We start from the raw sequence: 23,869 nt of genomic DNA, 5'->3' as shown, positions 1-23,869 counted from the left end.
AGAGCCACAGTGTTACGTGCCAGGGCCACAGTGTTACGTGCCAGGGCCACAGTGTTACATGCCAGGGCCACAGTGTTACGTGCCAGGGCCACAGTGTTACATGCCAGGGCCACAGTGTTACATGCCAGGGCCACAGTGTTACGTGCCAGACCCACAGTGTTACGGGCCAGAGCCACAGTGTTACGTGCCAGGGCCACAGTGTTACGTGCCAGGCCCACAGTGTTACGGGCCAGAGCCACAGTGTTACGTGCCAGGGCCACAGTGTAACATGCCAGGGCCACAGTGTTATGTGCCAGGCAGACTTTGGCAAACTGTTGCTGCTTCTCAGGACAGATTTCCTTCACCATAGTCATCACGCAGTCTTTGATAAATTCACCCTTGGTTAAAGCTTTGCAACGTTTTGCGATCAGCGCGGCTACCTCGTAACTAGCCTTTGTAGCGTTCTCATTTGACTCTCGGGCTCTTACAAAATATTGCTGCTGTGAGATGAAACTAGCTTCAAGTTGCTTCATTATCTGGCTGCGTTCCGTCCCTGTGATCTTGTCGTATATGTCAGCATGTCTGGTTTGGTAATGTCGCTCACATTAAACTCTTTAAAAACAGCCACTGTCTCTTTACAAATGAGGCAGACGCAGTTGTTGCGTATTTCAGTGAAGAAATAGTCTAATTTCCACCTATTCTTGAACCGCCAGCCCTCGCAGTCAACTTTTCTTTTTATGTTGATTATCGCCATTTTAGAAAATTGAGGGGAAAGAGTCACACGGGCTGCTGCCCTCTAGTGGGTAAATGAGGAACAGCATTTAGTGTATAAGCTACGCCATATGCAGGAAATAGTACTGCTGCCCAATGTATTAAATCTACGGGCCAGACGTTATTGATTTTATGACGGAGCTGCAGGCCGGATGAAAGTTGACCACGGGCCGCATTTGGCCCCCGGGCCGGACTTTGGACATGTCTGTCTTAGATTATTACATATTATTGATTTCTATATGTAAAGGTCTTTGTGCTTCTAATGTATGAAACATGTTTTATAATTAAAACTTCATTGAAGCAAACAGAGAAAGCACAACACAATCAGTAAGATGGTCAAATAAATAGAATCATAAAGAAACTAAAAGCATGAGTCACTGCCCCCCTCCTGTAAACCCCCCCATCCTGAGAAATATTACCTCTATGACGTCACTTTGCTTTGAAATGTTTGCATTCTAACTTTGATTGATTAACAAGCAATAACTAATGCTGCAGTGTTCTGGCATTGCTAAGGCAGGTAAGCTAGCCAGGTTGTTTTAATGTAAATAGAATAACGCAGCAAGTTCCGGGCGGGACTTGTTGCCAGGGGCAGCTGACGGTGAGCGTTGCTAGGAGACGCCTGCTACGTCTCCAAGCAAACTTTACGTCAAACCAGATCATATCCGGGTCATTTAACTTGCCTGAGATCAGAAAAATAAAACAAAAACAGGATTATGAGCGTTATTCTTTTTTTCCGATTTTATGCACAAACTGGGAAAACGGACAGCAGCTCAGTTTCCGGTTTTTCACTTTGTTTGGAAAATAAATATTGAAAAAACGAGTGCATTTTTTTCCATTTTTAATTTTTGGTTTTAATTTGAAAAACAAAAGAACGAATGATCGACGGATTAAGATGCTTATTTACAGAAAGAGAAAGAGGAGGGGGAGGAGTTACACCGCGTGCGCAACTTCCGGTCTCTGATCAGGACAACATCCGGTTTCCTTCGATACCTGATCAGACCCGGATCACACAGCAGCAGGTAAGCCCAGCGAGGTGATCTGTCTCCATGGTAACCATTCATGTTCCGACATATCTAGTGGGTCCATTCCTCAGAACCTCCAGGTCCAGGTCCGGGGTCTGGGTCCAGGTCCGGGGTCCTGGTCCAGGTCCGGGTCCAGTGAATGGATGAACTGGGTGTTTGCAGACAGGTGGCTGATAGGTAGATAGAATATAATAGATAGAATATAATAGATAGAATATAACGGATAGAGTATAATGGATAGAGTATAATGGATAGAATATGTAGAAGCAAAGTTTGGGGCCATAAACCTGAAGCACTGCTGGGAAAATCCCTCAGATAAACAAATAAACACTTTAGTTAAAGTATCACACTGATAACTGTACTGAAGTAAAATTAACAAAGTACTTGCTTTTAAAAATACTTCAGGTATTAAAGTAACTTTCTGAATGCACTGCAATGTAACCGTTATTGATGTTATTGAATGAACTAAATCATTTCTGTCCAAGTTCACAGCTGGGATTTTATTCTTATGGATCATTTTAAGGATGAGTGAAATATAAAGTGCAGAAAGCCTGATTACACCTTTAAAAGACTTTAATTCAACAAAACAGCAGATTTCTACAACATCAAAGTGACTCTGACATGATTCAATTCTATTCAGTTTATTTCTATAGCTCCAATTCACATCATGTCATCTCAGGTCACTTTATAGATCCAGATCAACCAGATCATCCAGTCAGATTGATTCAAAGTTTTCTATCTAAGGAAAACCAGCTGATTGCATCGACTCATTGACTCTTCAGCAATCCCTCACACTAAGCATGCTTGTAGCGACAGTGGAGAGGAAAAACTCCCTTTGAACAGGAAGAAACCTCCAGCAGAACCAGGCTCAGTGTGAGCGGCCATCTGCTGAGGCCCACTGGGGTTCAAGGAGACAGAAGCAGACATAGAAAAAGAAGCATAGATACAAAAGGCAACTGTCAACCAGCTCCACAGGCGGCCCCGTCCAGGAAACACACAGCCAGGCAGACGAGCTCTGAGCCAGCTCCCATGTCAGAGGATGAAGAGAGCACATCCAGTTAGTCACAGTCAGAGAAACAGGACTACACTGGAAAACAGGCCAAGCTCCAACATCTAGAAACAAAGGTGTTGATGGCAGCAGCACAGCTGATATTTCTCTCCAGGATGGAGTCACAGCCAAACAGGAACAGACCAGATGAAGCTGGTATTTTAACTTTTCCCCAATCAGAGTTATTAGAATTAGATCATGAGTGGGTAACAGTAGAGAAGCTGCAGAGAGGTCTGTTAAACTGGTCTGCACCCGGGGGGGTCAGGGTTTTGGAGGACTGACTAATAAATGTGGCCAGATTCCTAGAAAGAAGAGCTGCACCATCCCCATTGGACCGGGAGTAGAATTCTGATTCCTTCTTTTCAGGTCCAAAGTCCTGGCAGGCCTTCAGCTAATCATATTTAGTTACTTTAACACAATTGTTTCATGTTAGCAGGGTGGGACATAAATCAATTGTCTTAAAGTAACTAAATATGATTAAGTAAATGCCAACAGCAGTTGCATTGTTTGTTTCCGTGTACCATGGTTACAGGGCTATTCATCAGGGTTCCTTCAGGTTCCATCCATGTTCCATCCATGTTCCATCCATGTTCCTTCATGTTCCATCCATGTTCCTTCATGTTCCATCCATGTTCCTTCATGTTCCATCCATGTTCCTTCCATGTTCCTTCATGTTCCATCCATGTTCCTTCATGTTCCATCCATATTCCATCCATGTTCCATCCATGTTCCTTCATGTTCCATCCATGTTCCTTCATGTTCCATCCATGTTCCATCCATGTTCCTTCATGTTCCATCCATGTTCCTTCATGTTCCATCCATGTTCCTTCATGTTCCTTCATGTTCCATCCATGTTCCTTCATGTTCCATCCATGTTCCTTCATGTTCCATCCATGTTCCTTCATGTTCCATCCATATTCCATCCATGTTCCATCCATGTTCCTTCATGTTCCATCCATGTTCCTTCATGTTCCATCCATGTTCCTTCATGTTCCATCCATGTTCCATCCATGTTCCTTCATGTTCCATCCATGTTCCATCCATGTTCCATCCATGTTCCTTCATGTTCCTTCATGTTCCATCCATGTTCCATCCATGTTCCTTCATGTTCCATCCATGTTCCTTCATGTTCCATCCATGTTCCATCCATGTTCCATCCATGTTCCTTCATGTTCCTTCATGTTCCATCCATGTTCCATCCATGTTCCATCCATGTTCCTTCATGTTCCATCCATGTTCCATCCATGTTCCTTCATGTTCCTTCATGTTCCATCCATGTTCCATCCATGTTCCATCCATGTTCCTTCATGTTCCATCCATGTTCCATCCATGTTCCATCCATGTTCCTTCATGTTCCATCATGTTCCATCCATGTTCCATCCATGTTCCTTCATGTTCCATCCATGTTCCATCCATGTTCCATCCATGTTCCTTCATGTTCCATCCATGTTCCTTCATGTTCCATCCATGTTCCATCCATGTTCCATCCATGTTCCTTCATGTTCCTTCATGTTCCATCCATGTTCCATCCATGTTCCTTCATGTTCCATCCATGTTCCATCCATGTTCCATCCATGTTCCTTCATGTTCCATCCATGTTCCTTCATGTTCCTTCATGTTCCATCCATGTTCCATCCATGTTCCTTCATGTTCCATCCATGTTCCATCCATGTTCCATCCATGTTCCTTCATGTTCCATCATGTTCCATCCATGTTCCTTCATGTTCCTTCATGTTCCATCCATGTTCCATCCATGTTCCTTCATGTTCCATCCATGTTCCTTCATGTTCCATCCATGTTCCTTCATGTTCCTTCATGTTCCATCCATGTTCCTTCATGTTCCTTCATGTTCCTTCATGTTCCATTCATGTTCCATCATGTTCCATCCATGTTCCATCCATGTTCCATCCATGTTCCATCATGTTCCATCCATGTTCCATCCATGTTCCTTCATGTTCCATCCATGTTCCTTCATGTTCCTTCATGTTCCATCCATGTTCCTTCATGTTCCATCCATGTTCCTTCATGTTCCATCCATGTTCCATCCATGTTCCTTCATGTTCCATCCATGTTCCTTCATGTTCCATCCATGTTCCTTCATGTTCCATCCATGTTCCTTCATGTTCCATCCATGTTCCTTCATGTTCCATCCATGTTCCTTCATGTTCCTTCATGTTCCATCCATGTTCCTTCATGTTCCTTCACGTTCCTTCATGTTCCATCCATGTTCCATCATGTTCCATCCATGTTCCATCCATGTTCCTTCATGTTCCATCCATGTTCCTTCATGTTCCATCCATGTTCCTTCATGTTCCTTCATGTTCCATCCATGTTCCTTCATGTTCCATCCATGTTCCAATCATGTTCCTTCATGTTCCATCCATGTTCCATCCATGTTCCTTCATGTTCCATCCATGTTCCTTCATGTTCCTTCATGTTCCATCCATGTTCTATCCATGTTCCTTCATGTTCCATCCATGTTCCATCCATGTTCCTTCATGTTCCATCCATGTTCCTTCATGTTCCATCCATGTTCCTTCATGTTCCATCCATGTTCCAATCATGTTCCTTCATGTTCCATCCATGTTCCATCCATGTTCCTTCATGTTCCATCCATGTTCCTTCATGTTCCATCCATGTTCCTTCATGTTCCTTCATGTTCCATCCATGTTCTATCCATGTTCCTTCATGTTCCATCCATGTTCCATCCATGTTCCTTCATGTTCCATCCATGTTCCATCCATGTTCCTTTATGTTCCATCCATGTTCCTTCATGTTCCATCCATGTTCCTTCATGTTCCTTCATGTTCCATCCATGTTCTATCCATGTTCCTTCATGTTCCTTCATGTTCCATCCATGTTCTATCCATGTTCCTTCATGTTCCATCCATGTTCCATCCATGTTCCTTCATGTTCCATCCATGTTCCATCCATGTTCCTTCATGTTCCTTCATGTTCCATCCATGTTCCATCCATGTTCCTTCATGTTCCATCCATGTTCCATCCATGTTCCATCCATGTTCCTTCATGTTCCTTCATGTTCCATCCATGTTCCTTCATGTTCCTTCATGTTCCATCCATGTTCCATCCATGTTCCTTCATGTTCCTTCATGTTCCATCCATGTTCTATCCATGTTCCTTCATGTTCCTTCATGTTCCATCCATGTTCTATCCATGTTCCTTCATGTTCCATCCATGTTCCATCCATGTTCCTTCATGTTCCATCCATGTTCTATCCATGTTCCTTCATGTTCCTTCATGTTCCATCCATGTTCCTTCATGTTCCATCCATGTTCCCATTGTTCCAGTCAGAGGTTCTGTCTGTAACTCATGTCCAGACTGTAGATTTTGACTATAGATTTCATCCTACCAAAGCCTCACAGGCCACCGTACCTCCTGGAAGTCAGGAAAGGCCACATCGGTTCTTGACGTTCCTGATGGATCATGGAACCATACGGTTCCTCTCTCCAGTGCCCGTGGGCTCTGTGCTGCTGTTGTGAGCAGCAGAGGATGTGCAGGGGCCCCTGCTGGCCCCTGGGAGCTCTCATCTCAGGTTGGGAGACAGTGTGCTGGTGACTGTAGAACCTGCAGGGGTTCTTGGATGGGTTCTGGTCCTGATTGGATCTGCATGTTTTGTTTTGGGTCTGGAGGTTTTTCTGGGTCCTAACTCCGGCTGCCTGATGTCAGAAGGTTCCTTGGTTCTGCTAACTGGATCCAGGAATGGGTCCCAGAGGATTTCCATCTAAATGTTACATCAGATGTTTTCATGTCAGAGCGTGTTCTGCTGTGATCCCCATGAAAGGTTCTAGTTCTGGTTCCAGGAATGAATCTGAACCTCTCAGAAGTTCTTTGTTCTAATTGGTTCGATTGTCTCCAGAAGTTGGTGTCAGATGATCCCAGGCGACCAGTCAAGGATCTGCGGCGGTGATGTCGGGGGTGGAGCAGCGGTACAGTGACATCAGCCCTGTGACCCTACAGGTGGCGGGCGGGGTCGTGACCTCCAGGCTGTACTGCAAGGAAGTGGAGGGTTTGTCTCAGGCAGAGTCCTTCCTGGTGGAACTTTATCGCTGCAAACTGTGTCAGTTCACCTGCGGACTCAAGGCCACCATCAGCAGCCATGTCTTACTCCGCCACGACCCCCCAGACCTCCCATGCCTTAGCGGACCTGAAGGAGACGAGGTGGGCCGGGAGGGCTCCGAGCCAGAACTCCAGCGGATGGAGTCGCCGTACCAGCTGGATCTGAACGGAGAGGCTAAGCAGGGCGATGAAGATGAGGAGTTCCTGCTCTACAACATGCTGGACTCCATGAGCCCAGCCAGCTGCGACATGACCACCGAAGACGGGCTTCAGGTGGCCCACACCTGCGAGGTAACCACCCCATGTAAACCTTACCTGTCTGTGTCAAACACACCAGTGTTGCTGATGGTGACCCAGCGTTCAGGAAAACTGATCTGAGAGTCACCATTTAAGGAAGGTGGTTCCCTGATGGTTCCCAGATGAGTCCCACTGGTTCCCTGATGGTTCCCAGATGAGTCCCACTGGTTCCCTGATGGTTCCCAGATGAGTCCCACTGGTTCCCTGATGGTTCCCTGCGACTCCCATTAGAACCCTGATGGTTCCCAATGAGTCCCACTGGTTCCCTGATGGTTCCCTGCGACTCCCATTAGAACCCTATTGGTTCCCAATGAGTCCCACTGGTTCCCTGATGGTTCCCTGCGACTCCCATTAGAACCCTATTGGTTCCCAATGAGTCCCACTGGTTCCCTGACGGTTCCAGAGGAATCCCACTGGTTCCCTGATGGTTCCTGATGAGTCCCACTGGTTCCCTGACGGTTCCAGAGGAATCCCACTGGTTCCCTGATGGTTCCCCATTAGTCCCTTCTGGTTCCCTGATGGGTTCCGTAGAATCCCACTGGATCCCTCATGGTTCCTGAGGAATCCTACTGGATCCCTGTGGTTCCCGTAGAATCCCACTGGATCCCTGATGGTTCCCGATTAGTCCCACTGGTTCCCTGATGGTTCCTGAGGAATCCCACTGGATCCCTGATGGTTACCGATTAGTCTCTTCTGGTTCCCTGATGGTTCCTGAGGAATCCCACTGGATCCCTGATGGGTCCCATAGAGCCCACTGGATCCCTGATGGTTGCTCTGGAATCCTACTGGATCCCTGATGGTTCCCGTAGAATCCCACTGGTTCCGTGATGGTTCCCGGTGAATCCCACTGGTTCTCTGATGGTTCCCGATTAGTCCCTTCTGGTTCCCGTAGAATCCCACTGGATCCCTCATGGTTCCTCAGGAATCCTACTGGATCCCTGATGGTTACCAAATAGTCCCTTCTGGTTCCCTGATGGGTCCCGTAGAATCCCACTGAGCGTCCCTGATAGGTTCCCAGAGGAATCCCACTGAGCCCTGATGGTTCCCGATAGTCCCGATCTGGATTTCCCGTGACATGGTTCTTCAAGAGGTTAGAATCCCACTGGTTCTCTGAATGGGGGTTCCCGAGGAATCCACAGGATCCTGACTGTTACCTAAAAGTCCGCTTCTGGGTTCCCATGATGGCTCCCGAAAACATCCCACTGGTTCCCTGATGTTCCTTCTAGAATCCCAACAGGATACCTGTATGGTTCTCGTTGAATTCCGCACTGTGCGGAGTCCACTTGTGGTTCCATCGAATGAAATCTCCACTGGTTCTCTGAGTGGTTCCCAGATGAATTCACACCCACTTGCACTACCAAGATGGTTTCCCAGATTAAATTCCCAACTAGGTTCCCTGATGGTTTCACATGAGGAATCCCACCCAGGTTCCCTGATGGTTACCTAACAATGAATACCCATCTGGGTCCCTGTAGATTATACCCCAGAGCGGAATCTCCTGGGTCCCTGATGGTTCCTCGTAGAATCACACACTGGGCCATACCTGACTGGTTCCCGTTGAACTCCCACTGTATTCCCAATAATGGCGTTACCTCTGTAGAACTCCCACTTGAAACAGCTCGATGGTTTTCCTGAAAGAATCCCACTGACATCCCATATGGTTCCTGATGGATTCCCACTGGAGTTTCCCATGATGAGTTTACCGGAGGAATCCCAACTGTTCCCTGAAGGTAGATACTATGTATCCAACCGTGGAATCGCTTAAATGGATGCCGGATGGTTCCCAGATCAATCCACACTGGTTTTCCCTTGATGGTCACCACGGTGATCAATTCACCACAGGGTTCCCATGTGTATGGTTTTTTCATTCGTTCATTGTTCATTCTCACGAGAACCCTCTGGTTCCCAGCATGGTTCCCTAGGAATCACACGGTTCCCCATCTGGTAAAAATGTTCCCCAATTACTCCATGTAGTTAGGCAAGGACCATCCCCAGTAGATACCTTATGGTTCCCAACTGGGTTGCTGACGGTATCAGAGGGGGTTCCTTACAATGTGTCAATGGGTCCCTGATGGGATCCCGGTGGTTCTATAACCATCACCTGACAGGATCCTGTTTGTCTCTAAACCATCCCACTCTGACACAGGATCCTGTTGGTTCTATAACGCATCAACCATGACAGCAGACAATCCTGTCTGGTTCTATCTAACCATCAGCCTGTGACAGATCCCGGCGGTTTTCTATAACCCATCACCTGAACAGATCCCATGTTGGTTCTAATAACCAATCTACCTGACAAGGAAATCACACCGGTGGCGTTCCATAACCATCAACTACAGGATCCCGCGGCTTACAATAACCCATCACCCATGACAGGAACCCAGTTGGTTTCTTATAACCACTCACAAGCTGACAGGATCCCGGTGGTTACTAATTACACCATCCACTGACAGGATCCCTTGCAGTTCTATACAACCATCCACCTGACAGAATACCGCCCGGTGGTTCAATAACCATCACACTGAAATGATTCCCTTGGTTCTACATAACCATCACCTGTCAGGATCCCTTCGGTTTCTATTCAACCATCACCTGAACATGATACCCACGTCGCTTCATATAACATCACCTGAACAGGATCCTGTTGGTTATATAAACTCTATCACCTAAATGAATCCCAGCGTTGGTATCTATAAACCAATCAACCTGACAGAATATCCCCAGTTGCACGCGCTACACAAATATTCTATAACCATCACCTGATGAAGGATCCCAGGGTTCTATAATCTCATCACCTTGACATTAAGATCCCAGTGGTTCCTATAACCCAATCACCTGACAGGATCCCTTTCGGTTCTCATAACCCATCACCTGACAATGATCCCGGTTGGTTCTATCAAACCATCACCTTACCAGGATCCCTTCGGTTCTGATAACCATCACCATGAATGATCCCGTCGGTTCTACATAAACCATCACCTGACAGGATCCTGTTGGTTTATGATAATACCATCACCTGAAATGCATCCCGTTTTTGGTTCTATAACCATCACCACTGACAGGATCCCTTCTTCTAATAAACCCATCACACTGACATGATCCCCAGTCGGTTCTAATTAACACCATACACCATGACATGATCTCCGTCGGTTTCTATAACCAATCACCCTGACAGGATCCCCCAGTTGCGATATAATTAACCAATCCACCTTCGACAGGATACTTTCGGGTAAATAACCACATCACCTACAGGATCCGGTTGGTTATACTATAACCATCACCTACAGGATCCTCGGTGGTCCTCCCTAAAACACCATCACCTGAACACACAGATCCCGGTAGTTCTATAAACCCAGCACCTACAGGATCCTGTTGGTTTCTAAACCAACACCTAGACAGAAATCCCGGTGGTTCATATAAGCCATCACCATGACAGGATCCTGTTTGGTTCCTAAAACCACAAGCATGACAGGATCCACCGGCGGTTCTAAAACCATCACCTGAACATAGATCCCAGTGGTTTCTTATACACTAACCCATCACCACGACAGATCCCGGCGTTACACCATAAAAACCATCCCTGACATGATCCCTGTTGGTTCTATAACCTCAACTTACAGCGAGATCCCGATGTTCTACCATAACCACCACTGAACATGAGCCACCTTCTCGATCTTATAACATCTGACACCTGAACGAGGAATCCCCGTTGTTCCAATAACCAATCACCTGACATGGATCGCCTGTTGTTTTCTAAAATACCCCATACCTTGACACGGATCCCGTTTTGTTCTATAACCCACAACCGCTGAAGATGATCCCAGTTGGTCTAAATAACCATCAGCGCTGAGCACGAGATCCCTTCGGGTTCTATAAATCATCCAACCCCCCCTGACATTGATCGCCTTCGGTTCATATACAGCTCATCAACACTGAACATTGATACACACCCCCAGTTGGTTCTATAACCATCCAAGACCTGACAAGGAGTCCCGGTGGTGCTATACACACCATACACGCCATACACTAGGGATCCCCGTTGGTTCTATAACCATTCAACCTGACAGGCTCCCCGGCTGTTCCATAAACCACATCACCTCTGACAGTATCCCGTCGGTTCTCGATCAACCATGCACTGACAGGTCCCGTCCGGTTCTGCTTAACCATCGACCTGACAGGATCGCCGGTAGGTTCTATAACCCCATCACCTGACAAGGATCCCCCCGATGCGGTTCTATAACCATCAACTGACAGGAACCCGGTGGTTCTATAACCATCAACCATGACAGGATCACCGGGCCACGAGTTCTATAGAAACATACACACTGACATTGACTCCTTTGGTTCGTATAACCAATACACCGCGTGACCATGATCACCGGTGGTTTGTCATATAACCATTACCTGACAGAGATCCCGGGCGGTTTCTATACAACCATCACCTGACAGGAATCCTGTTGGTTCTATAACCATACAACCTGACAAGGATCCCAGGTGGTTCTATAACCAACACAAACCTGACAGTGATCACCGTGATTCTATAACCATCAACCTGACAGGATCCTGGTGGGTTAACCAATAAACCAATTCCACCTGACAGGATCCCGTTGGTTCTTTACTAACCAGATCACCTGACAATCCCGGCGGATTCCTATAGCCATCACACATGACCAAGGATCCCAGATTGGTTTCTAGTAACCATACACCATGACCAAAGAATCCCGTGGTTCTATACCCATCACCTCACTCGACAGGATCCTGTTGGATACGACCAATTACCATCTACAACTGACAGGATCCCCGGTGGTATCTATGACCATACACGCTGACATGATACCCGCGTTCAAAATAACCATCCACACCACTCCCAACACAAGACAAAGCAAGGCAACGATGACATGCGCAGTCTGTGTGGCTTTTATACCCATCACCCTGACAAGGACCACCTGGTGGGTCGTAAAACACACAAACCTGACAGAGATCCCGTCGGTTCTAAGAACCATCACCGTGAACAGGATCCCTTGGTTCTAATTCAACCATTCACCTGAACATGATGCCCGTCAGGGTTACTATATTAACCAACACCATGACAGGATCCTGATGGTTCAAGTAATATCGATCAACTGACACAGAGATCCCTGCGGTTCTATAACCATCAAAACAGACAGGTATCCCGTTGTGTTCTATAGGCTCATATCACCCATACAGGATCCCGTCGGATATCTAAAACCCATCACCCTGACAGACTCCTGAGTGGCGTTCTACTAAACAATCACCTGACAGGTCCCGGGAGGTTCTAAATAGAAACCATACCGTCACCATACAGGATCAACCCGTGAATCTATAACCATCACTCTGACAGGATCCCGTCGTTCTACTAACCACATAACACCTGTACAGAACCGCGGCGGTGGGGTTCTATAACCAACCTCACCTGACATGCGAATCCTGGTGGTTCTATTAACAATCCACCCTTGACATGACTCACCGGCTGGTCTATTATAACCCTCCCCCCTACCGGATCCCGGTGGTTCTCACATAACCATCCACCTGACAGGATCCACCGATGGATCTTCAATCAACCATCACCGTGACAGGATCCAGGTGATTCTATAACCATCACCAGACAGAAATCCCATCGGTTCTATCAACCATCACCTGACAGGAATCCCGTCGGTTCTATAACCAACACCTGACAGGATCCCGGTGGTCATAACCATCAACCCTGACAGATCCCGTCGGTTCTCATAAACCATACTCCTGACCAAGGATCCCGTGGTTCTATATAAACATCACCTAGACAAGGATCGCTGTGTGGCTTCTAATAAACATCACCTATGACAGGATCCCTGGTATCTATAACCATCACCTGACAGATTCCCCCGGTGGTTCTAAATAAACCATCACCTGACAACAATCCCGTGGTACTATAACCATCACCTGACAGGATCCTGTTGCGTATCTATATACCATTCACCTGACAGAATCCCGGTGGTTCTATAACCATCACCTGACAGGATCCTGTTGGTTCTATAACCATCACCTGACAGGATCCCGGCGGTTCTATAACCATCACCTGACATGATCCCAGTGGTTCTATAACCATCACCTGACAGGATCCCGGCGGTTCCATAACCATCACCTGACATGATCCCGTTGGTTCTATAACCATCACCTTACAGGATCCCGTTGGTTCCATAACCATCACGTGACATGATCCCGTTCGTTCTATAACCATCACCTGACAGGATCCCGTTGGTTCCATAACCATCACCTGACATGATCCTGTTGGTTCTATAACCATCACCTGACAGGATCCCGTTGGTTCTATAACCATCACCTGAAATGATCCCGTTGGTTCTATAACCATCACCTGACAGGATCCCTTCGGTTCTATAACCATCACCTGACATGATCCCGTCGGTTCTATAACCATCACCTGACATGATCCCGTTGGTTCTATAACCATCACCTGACAGGATCCCGGTGGTTCTATAACCATCACCTGACAGGATCCCGTTGGTTCTATAACCATCACCTGACAGGATCCCGGTGGTTCTATAACCATCACCTGACAGGATCCCGTCGGTTCTATAACCATCACCTGACAGGATCCCGTCGGTTCTATAACCATCACCTGACAGGATCCCGGTGGTTCTATAACCATCACCTGACAGGATCCCGTCGGTTCTATAACCATCACCTGACAGGATCCCGGTGGTTCTATAACCATCACCTGACAGGATCCCGGCGGTTCTATAACCATCACCTGACATGATCCTGTTGGTTCTATAACCATCACCTGACAGGATCCCGGTGGTTCTATAACCATTACCTGACAGGATCCCGGCGGTTCTATAACCATCACCTGACAGGATCCTGTTGGTTCTATAACCATCACCTGACAGGATCCCGGTGGTTCTATAACCATCACCTGACAGGATCCCGGTGGTTCTATAACCATCACCTGACAGGATCCTGGTGGTTCTATAACCATCACCTGACAGGATCCCGTTGGTTCTATAACCATCACCTGACAGGATCCCGGCGGTTCTATAACCATCACCTGACAGGATCCCGGTGGTTCTATAACCATCACCTGACAGGATCCCGGTGGTTCTATAACCATCACCTGACAGGATCCTGGTGGTTCTATTACCATCACCTGACAGGATCCCGGTGGTTCTATGACCATCACCTGACAGGATCCCGTCGGTTCAATAACCATCACCTGACATGATGCTGGTGGTTCTATAACCATCACCTGACAGGATCCCGGTGGTTCTATAACCATCACCTGACAGGATCCCGTCGGTTCTATAACCATCACCTGACAGGATCCCGTTGGTTCTATAACCATCACCTGACAGGATCCCGTCGGTTCTATAACCATCACCTGACAGGATCCTGGTGGTTCTATAAACATCACCTGACAGGATCCCGGCGGTTCTATAACCATCACCTGACAGGATCCCGTTGGTTCTATAATCATCACCTGACAGGATCCCGTCGGTTCTATAACCATCACCTGACAGGATCCTGGTGGTTCTATAAACATCACCTGACAGGATCCCGGTGGTTCTATAACCATCACCTGACAGGATCCCGTTGGTTCTATAACCATCACCTGACAGGATCCCGTCGGTTCTATAACCATCACCTGACAGGATCCCGGCGGTTCTATAACCATCACCTGACATGATCCTGGTGGTTCTATAACCATCACCTGACATGATCCCGGCGGTCTTATAACCATCACCTGACAGGATCCCGGTGGTTCTATAACCATCACCTGACAGGATCCCGTTGGTTCTATAACCATCACCTGACAGGATCCCGGTGGTTCTATAACCATCACCTGACAGGATCCCGTCGGTTCTATAACCATCACCTGACAGGATCCCGTCGGTTCTATAACCATCACCTGACAGGATCCCGGTGGTTCTATAACCATCACCTGACAGGATCCCGTCGGTTCTATAACCATCACCTGACAGGATCCCGGTGGTTCTATAACCATCACCTGACAGGATCCTGGTGGTTCTATAAACATCACCTGACAGGATCCCGGTGGTTCTATAACCATCACCTGACAGGATCCCGTCGGTTCTATAACCATCACCTGACAGGATCCCGTCGGTTCTATAACCATCACCTGACAGGATCCTGGTGGTTCTATAACCATCACCTGACAGGATCCTGTTGGTTCTATAACCATCACCTGACAGGATCCCGGTGGTTCTATAACCATCACCTGACAGGATCCCGTTGGTTCTATAACCATCACCTGACAGGATCCCGGCGGTTCTATAACCATCACCTGACAGGATCCCGTTGGTTCTATAACCATCACCTGACAGGATCCCGGTGGTTCTATAACCATCACCTGACAGGATCCCGGCGGTTCTATAACCATCACCTGACAGGATCCCGGTGGTTCTATAACCATCACCTGACAGGATCCCGGTGGTTCTATAACCATCACCTGACAGGATCCCGGTGGTTCTATAACCATCACCTGACAGGATCCCGTCGGTTCTATAACCATCACCTGACAGGATCCTGGTGGTTCTATAAACATCACCTGACAGGATCCCGGCGGTTCTATAACCATCACCTGACAGGATCCCGTTGGTTCTATAATCATCACCTGACAGGATCCCGTCGGTTCTATAACCATCACCTGACAGGATCCCGGTGGTTCACCATCACCTGACAGGATCCCGGTGGTTCTATAACCATCACCTGACAGGATCCCGGTGGTTCTATAACCATCACCTGACAGGATCCCGTCGGTTCTATAACCATCACCTGACAGGATCCTGGTGGTTCTATAAACATCACCTGACAGGATCCCGGCGGTTCTATAACCATCACCTGACAGGATCCCGTTGGTTCTATAATCATCACCTGACAGGATCCCGTCGGTTCTATAACCATCACCTGACAGGATCCCGGTGGTTCTATAACCATCACCTGACAGGATCCTGGTGGTTCTATAACCATCACCTGACAGGATCCCGGCGGTTATATAACCATTACCTGACAGGATCCCGTTGGTTCTATAACCATCACCTGACAGGATCCTGGTGGTTCTATAACCATTACCTGACAGGATCCCGTTGGTTCTATAACCATCACCTGACAGGATCCTGGTGGTTCTATAACCATCACCTGACATGATCCCGGCGGTTCTATAACCATTACCTGACAGGATCTCGTTGGTTCTATAACCATCACCTGACATGATCCCGGCGGTTCTATAACCATCACCTGACAGGATCCTGTTGGTTCTATAACCATCACCTGACAGGATCCCGGCGGTTCTATAACCATCACTTGAAATGATCCCGTTGGTTCTATAACCATCACCTGACAGGATCCCTTCGGTTCTATAACCATCACCTGACAGGATCCCGTTGGTTCTATAACCATCACTTGAAATGATCCCGTTGGTTCTATAACCATCACCTGACAGGATCCCTTCGGTTCTATAACCATCACCTGACAGGATCCTGTTGGTTCTATAACCATCACCTGACAGGATCCCGGCGGTTCTATAACCATCACCTGACAGGATCCCGTTGGTTCTATAACCATCACCTGACAGGATCCCGGCGGTTCTATAACCATCACTTGAAATGATCCCGTTGGTTCTATAACCATCACCTGACAGGATCCCGGCGGTTCTATAACCATCACCTGACAGGATCCCGGTGGTTCTATAACCATCACTTGACAGGATCCTGTTGGTTCTATAACCATCACCTGACAGGATCCCGGTGGTTCTATAACCATCACTTGACAGGATCCTGTTGGTTCTATAACCATCACTTGAAATGATCCCGTTGGTTCTATAACCATCACCTGACAGGATCCTGGTGGTTCTATAACCATCACCTGACAAGATCCCGGTGGTTCTATAACCATCACCTGACAGGATCCCGGTGGTTCTATAACCATCACCTGACAGGATCCCAGTGGTTCTATAACCATCACCTGACAGGATCCCAGTGGTTCTATAACCATCATCTGACAGAATCCCGGCGGTTCTATAAAAATCACCTGACGGGTTCTCCTCCTCTCCGTGGTCTTAGCTGATTGTTCTTCTTCTCAACTATTGCAGGTCAGCACATTGTTTGACGATGAGGAGGAAGAGTCTTCGGTCTTCCCTCTGAAAAGAGGAGCAGCAGACATTTCCTGCCCCATCGACCCCCCCTCCACCCAGGAGGAGATGGACCAGTCTGCCCACCTCATGACTCTTGGACTCTGTCGTATCTCCACCATCAAATCTCCTGTGGAAGCCTCCTGTCTAGAGCAGAGGACAGATGGACAGAGAGAGGCTCCGCCCCTCCGCCACCGCCAGCTGCCATGTCTCCTCTGTCCCGTGACGCTTCCATCCAGACGGATGCTCGGTGTCCACGTCCGTTCCCATAGAGCGGCCGGCGGCTTTGACTGTCCCAGCTGTGGCTGGACCTCCGACAGCTGGGAGGCGTTGGAGCTTCACTGGAGGAACCACAGTAAGAAGGGGAGGAGGAGGAGTAGGATGGGAAAGCAACCGAGGAGGAAGGAAGATCAAGAGCGTTACAAGGTCACGCGAAGGAGGGAGGAGCATCAGGGAAAGCAGAGGAGCTGTGGGAAGAACAGAAGGAGTGCTGCGCCAGGAAGCCCAATCAGCACATCCACAGGTGAGCTTCAGCTCCAGATCAGAGACTGATGATGCCCTGCCGCTGCTGATGGTTCTGATTGGTCAACCTCAGACAGATGGAGGTCCCAGCCAATTGAACAGACAGAAACAAAGAAGGCAGGGCTTCCTGACAGGTGAGTCCTGGTTCAAGTGGTTCTTTAGATGAGGGAAAATGCCCCGAGGTTGACCGTTGTTATTGGCCTTCCTTTTTATAGTGAGCTGAATGTGTCATCACTGGAGGAGCCACAGGAGAACCAACATTATTACAGGAAGCAGAATAGTTTGAGAATAGAAATTATTGTCTGATTAAATTACCTAAAATATCGGCATTCACCGGTCCCAAGTTTAGGATTCCTAAATAACTGAACAAATATCGTAACTCCTGCATCGGTCAACCTCTAAATTCAATCAGTGCCGTTTTTTTCAGCAATTCCCAAACAGACAAGCAAGAACAAATATGTGATTTCAGGAGTTCTGTTCCCAGTCAGACCAGTTTACTCCAAAGTGGTTCATCACAGAATGACTCAGGAAACAAGAAAACGGAGGAGCAGAAATGTGATGGCGAGCAGATTAGTCTTACTTGCTCACTGTGCCACAGGTAACTACATTACCCAGAATTCCTCTCCACACATAGCAATAGTTCCACCAATAAAATAAGAGCAAAGCGACTTAACCAGGATGTATTCTGTCTGCAGAAAGTTTTCATCTAAGCTCACACTGAAACGTCACCTGGGTGTCCACAGAGCGGAAAAACCTTTTATCTGTCCCCACTGTCCATACAGCAGCAGACTGAAGGCGTCACTGATGCAACATCTGAGAACTCACACAGGTAACATCCTCCTGGGTAATTACACAGGTAACATCCTACTGGTTAATTACACAGGTAACATCCTCCTGGATAATTGCACAGGTAACATCCTACTGGGTTATTACACAGGTAACGTTCTCCTTGGTAATTACACAGGTAACATCCTACTGGGTAATTACATAGGTAACATTCTCCTGGGTAATTACACAGGTAACATCCTACTGGGTAATTACATAGGTAACATTCTCCTGGGTAATTACACAGGTAACATCCTACTGGGTAATTACACAGGTAACATTCTCCTGGGTAATTACACAGGTAACATCCCCCTGGGTAATTACACGGGTAACATTCTCCTGGGTAATTACACAGGTAACATCCTCCTGGGTAATTACAAAGGTAACATTCTCCTAGGTAATGACACGGGTAACATCCTCCTGGGTAATTACACAGGTAACATTCTCCTTGGTAATTACATGGGTAACATCCTCCTGGGTAATTACACGGGTAACATGCTCCTGGGTAATTACACGGGTAACATCCTCCTGGGTAATTACACGGGTAACATGCTTCTGGGTAATTACACAGGTAACATCCTCCTGGGTAATTACACGGGTAACATTCTTCTGGGTAATTACACGGGTAACATCCTCCTGGGTAATTACACAGGTAACATTCTCCTGGGTAATTACACAGGTAACATCCTCCTGGGTAATTACACGGGTAACATTCTCCTGGGTAATTACAGGGGTACCATCCTCCTGGATAATTACACAGGTAACATCCTCCTGGGTAATTACACGGGTAACTTCCTCTTGGGTAATTACACGGGTAACATCCTCTTGGGTAATTACACAGGTAACATCCTTCTGGGTAATTACACGGGTAACATTCTCCTGGGTAATGACACGGGTAACATCCTCTTGGGCAATTACACGGGTAACATCCTTCTGGGTAATTACATGGGTAACAACCTTCTGGGTAATTACACGGGTAACATTCTCCTGGGTAATGACACGGGTAACATCCTACTGGTTAATTACACAGGTAACATCCTCCTGGATAATTGCACAGGTAACATCCTACTGGGTTATTACACAGGTAACGTTCTCCTTGGTAATTACACAGGTAACATCCTCCTGGGTAATTACACAGGTAACATCCTACTGGTTAATTACACAGGTAACATCCTCCTGGATAATTGCACAGGTAACATCCTACTGGGTTATTACACAGGTAACGTTCTCCTTGGTAATTACACAGGTAACATCCTACTGGGTAATTACATAGGTAACATTCTCCTGGGTAATTACACAGGTAACATCCTACTGGGTAATTACATAGGTAACATTCTCCTGGGTAATTACACAGGTAACATCCTACTGGGTAATTACACAGGTAACATTCTCCTGGGTAATTACACAGGTAACATCCCCCTGGGTAATTACACGGGTAACATTCTCCTGGGTAATTACACAGGTAACATCCTCCTGGGTAATTACAAAGGTAACATTCTCCTAGGTAATGACACGGGTAACATCCTCCTGGGTAATTACACAGGTAACATTCTCCTTGGTAATTACATGGGTAACATCCTCCTGGGTAATTACACGGGTAACATGCTCCTGGGTAATTACACGGGTAACATCCTCCTGGGTAATTACACGGGTAACATGCTTCTGGGTAATTACACAGGTAACATCCTCCTGGGTAATTACACGGGTAACATTCTTCTGGGTAATTACACGGGTAACATCCTCCTGGGTAATTACACAGGTAACATTCTCCTGGGTAATTACACAGGTAACATCCTCCTGGGTAATTACACAGGTAACATTCTCCTGGGTAATTACACAGGTAACATCCTCCTGGGTAATTACACAGGTAACATTCTCCTGGGTAATTACAGGGGTACCATCCTCCTGGATAATTACACAGGTAACATCCTCCTGGGTAATTACACGGGTAACTTCCTCTTGGGTAATTACACGGGTAACATCCTCTTGGGTAATTACACAGGTAACATCCTTCTGGGTAATTACACGGGTAACATTCTCCTGGGTAATGACACGGGTAACATCCTCTTGGGCAATTACACGGGTAACATCCTTCTGGGTAATTACATGGGTAACAACCTTCTGGGTAATTACACGGGTAACATTCTCCTGGGTAATGACACGGGTAACATCCTACTGGTTAATTACACAGGTAACATCCTCCTGGATAATTGCACAGGTAACATCCTACTGGGTTATTACACAGGTAACGTTCTCCTTGGTAATTACACAGGTAACATCCTCCTGGGTAATTACACAGGTAACATCCTACTGGTTAATTACACAGGTAACATCCTCCTGGATAATTGCACAGGTAACATCCTACTGGGTTATTACACAGGTAACGTTCTCCTTGGTAATTACACAGGTAACATCCTACTGGGTAATTACATAGGTAACATTCTCCTGGGTAATTACACAGGTAACATCCTACTGGGTAATTACATAGGTAACATTCTCCTGGGTAATTACACAGGTAACATCCTACTGGGTAATTACACAGGTAACATTCTCCTGGGTAATTACACAGGTAACATCCCCCTGGGTAATTACACGGGTAACATTCTCCTGGGTAATTACACAGGTAACATCCTCCTGGGTAATTACAAAGGTAACATTCTCCTAGGTAATGACACGGGTAACATCCTCCTGGGTAATTACACAGGTAACATTCTCCTTGGTAATTACATGGGTAACATCCTCCTGGGTAATTACACGGGTAACATGCTCCTGGGTAATTACACGGGTAACATCCTCCTGGGTAATTACACGGGTAACATGCTTCTGGGTAATTACACAGGTAACATCCTCCTGGGTAATTACACGGGTAACATTCTTCTGGGTAATTACACGGGTAACATCCTCCTGGGTAATTACACAGGTAACATTCTCCTGGGTAATTACACAGGTAACATCCTCCTGGGTAATTACACGGGTAACATTCTCCTGGGTAATTACAGGGGTACCATCCTCCTGGATAATTACACAGGTAACATCCTCCTGGGTAATTACACGGGTAACTTCCTCTTGGGTAATTACACGGGTAACATCCTCTTGGGTAATTACACAGGTAACATCCTTCTGGGTAATTACACGGGTAACATTCTCCTGGGTAATGACAAGGGTAACATCCTCTTGGGCAATTACACGGGTAACATCCTTCTGGGTAATTACATGGGTAACAACCTTCTGGGTAATTACACGGGTAACATTCTCCTGGGTAATGACACGGGTAACTTCCTCTTGGGTAATTACACGGGTAACATGCTTCTGGGTAATTACACAGGTAACATCCTCCTGGGTAATTACACGGGTAACATTCTTCTGGGTAATTACACGGGTAACATCCTCCTGGGTAATTACACAGGTAACATTCTCCTGGGTAATTACACAGGTAACATCCTCCTGGGTAATTACACGGGTAACATTCTCCTGGGTAATTACAGGGGTACCATCCTCCTGGATAATTACACAGGTAACATCCTCCTGGGTAATTACACGGGTAACTTCCTCTTGGGTAATTACACGGGTAACATCCTCTTGGGTAATTACACAGGTAACATCCTTCTGGGTAATTACACGGGTAACATTCTCCTGGGTAATGACACGGGTAACATCCTCTTGGGCAATTACACGGGTAACATCCTTCTGGGTAATTACATGGGTAACAACCTTCTGGGTAATTACACGGGTAACATTCTCCTGGGTAATGACACGGGTAACTTCCTCTTGGGTAATTACACGGGTAACATCCTCTTGGGTAATTACACGGGTAACATCCTTCTGGGTAATTACACGGGTAACATTCTCCTGGGTAATGACACGGGTAACATCCTCTTGGGTAATTACACGGGTAACATCCTCCCGGGTAATTACACAGGTAACATCCTTCTAGGTAATTACATAGGTAATGTTCAGGTAAAACCTGAGGATTACCGCAGTAATATACTTGAGTAGTCACCTTGGGTCAACTAAAGTCACCTGTGTGTGTGCTCTGTGTGTTTACAGGTGAGAAACCCTTCAGGTGTTCTGAGTGCCCATATGCTTCCATTGATCGCAGCTCTCTGCTGAGACACAGCAGGACTCACAGCCAGGAGAAACCGTACAATTGTCAGCTCTGTAGCTACAGCAGGTAACTTGTAGTTAATACCTGTCTCTGCAGCCAGTGGCCATGGCCTCAGTGTCTGTAATGACTACAGCAGTGGGTGTTGATTATATCCCTGGGTTACCATGGTAACTTTTTTTTTTTCTCTGTTGTCAGTATCCAAAAGAAGAGTCTGGACCTTCACGCACGACGTCATCACACAGGTGAGGTGTTTCCATGCCAGCAGTGCGAGTACTCCAGTCCAGACCGCCAACTGCTGCTGAAACACATTCGAAGACGCCATACCCCCTCCCAGCTCTGATTGGACTGTGAAGCTGCTGTTGATGTCACTTAGTGTGCTGGTCACATGTTTACATGACAATAAAAAGATTATTACTAATAATTTGATGAAAGTTTTTGTCATACCTGAATTCCATCAGACATCCAATACACCTGTAACACATCCGACGACCGTAACACCTGGGAAGACTTGGACGGGCCTCACTGACTTCATCAGATTGCATTGAGTCATTAGCTTGCAGAATTTAATCTTCCCAGGTGTAGCCACAGCAGCCCTGGGATAGACTGACTGAAATGATGCTGCCCTACATCGGCGCCATGGAGCTTCTGACCACAGCAGCAGATTAAGTGGCTGAAGTAATCCACATCAAGGGGACGGCGGTGGAGCGTGTGGACAGCTTCAAGTTCCTGGGTGTCCACATCTCTGAGGACCTGACCTGGACGACCAGCTGCTCCAAACTCATCAAGAAGGCCCACCAGCACCTCTTCTTCATGAGGACCCTGCGGAAGAACCATCTGTCCACAGAGATCCTCACGAACTTCTACCGCTGCACCATCGAGAGCATCCTCACCAACTGTATCACAGTTTGGTATGGGAACTGCTCTGCCTCGGACCGGAAGGCGCTGCAGAGGGTGGTGAAAACCGCCCAGCGCATCGCCGGGGCACCGCTTCCTGCCATCCAGGACATCTACAGGAAGCGGTGTCTGAAAAGGGCCGGGAAAATCAGCAAGGACCCCAC

At 47.0% G+C, this 23,869-nt stretch overlaps 1 protein-coding gene across 1 annotated transcript; it reads left to right on the top strand.

Moving 5' to 3' along the window:
* Positions 1 to 1,693: 1,693 nt before the first annotated feature.
* Positions 1,694 to 23,232, top strand: si:dkey-154p10.3 (oocyte zinc finger protein XlCOF6). The gene is made up of 8 exons (XM_038283284.1): positions 1,694 to 1,769; positions 6,698 to 7,188; positions 17,321 to 17,882; positions 17,955 to 18,015; positions 18,351 to 18,479; positions 18,577 to 18,710; positions 22,754 to 22,877; positions 23,007 to 23,232. The coding sequence occupies exons 2-8, from the start codon at positions 6,748 to 6,750 to the stop codon at positions 23,149 to 23,151; spliced, it is 1,596 nt and encodes a 531-aa protein (XP_038139212.1). The 5' UTR covers positions 1,694 to 1,769; positions 6,698 to 6,747; the 3' UTR covers positions 23,152 to 23,232.
* Positions 23,233 to 23,869: the final 637 nt, after the last annotated feature.

The sequence above is a fragment of the Cyprinodon tularosa genome, unplaced genomic scaffold, assembly GCF_016077235.1.
Source record: "Cyprinodon tularosa strain WSP-4 unplaced genomic scaffold, ASM1607723v1 ctg1913, whole genome shotgun sequence".
Classification (NCBI taxonomy): domain Eukaryota; kingdom Metazoa; phylum Chordata; class Actinopteri; order Cyprinodontiformes; family Cyprinodontidae; genus Cyprinodon; species Cyprinodon tularosa.
The sequence above is the reverse complement of the archived record's forward strand: the minus strand, read 5'-3'. Positions and strand labels throughout refer to the sequence as shown.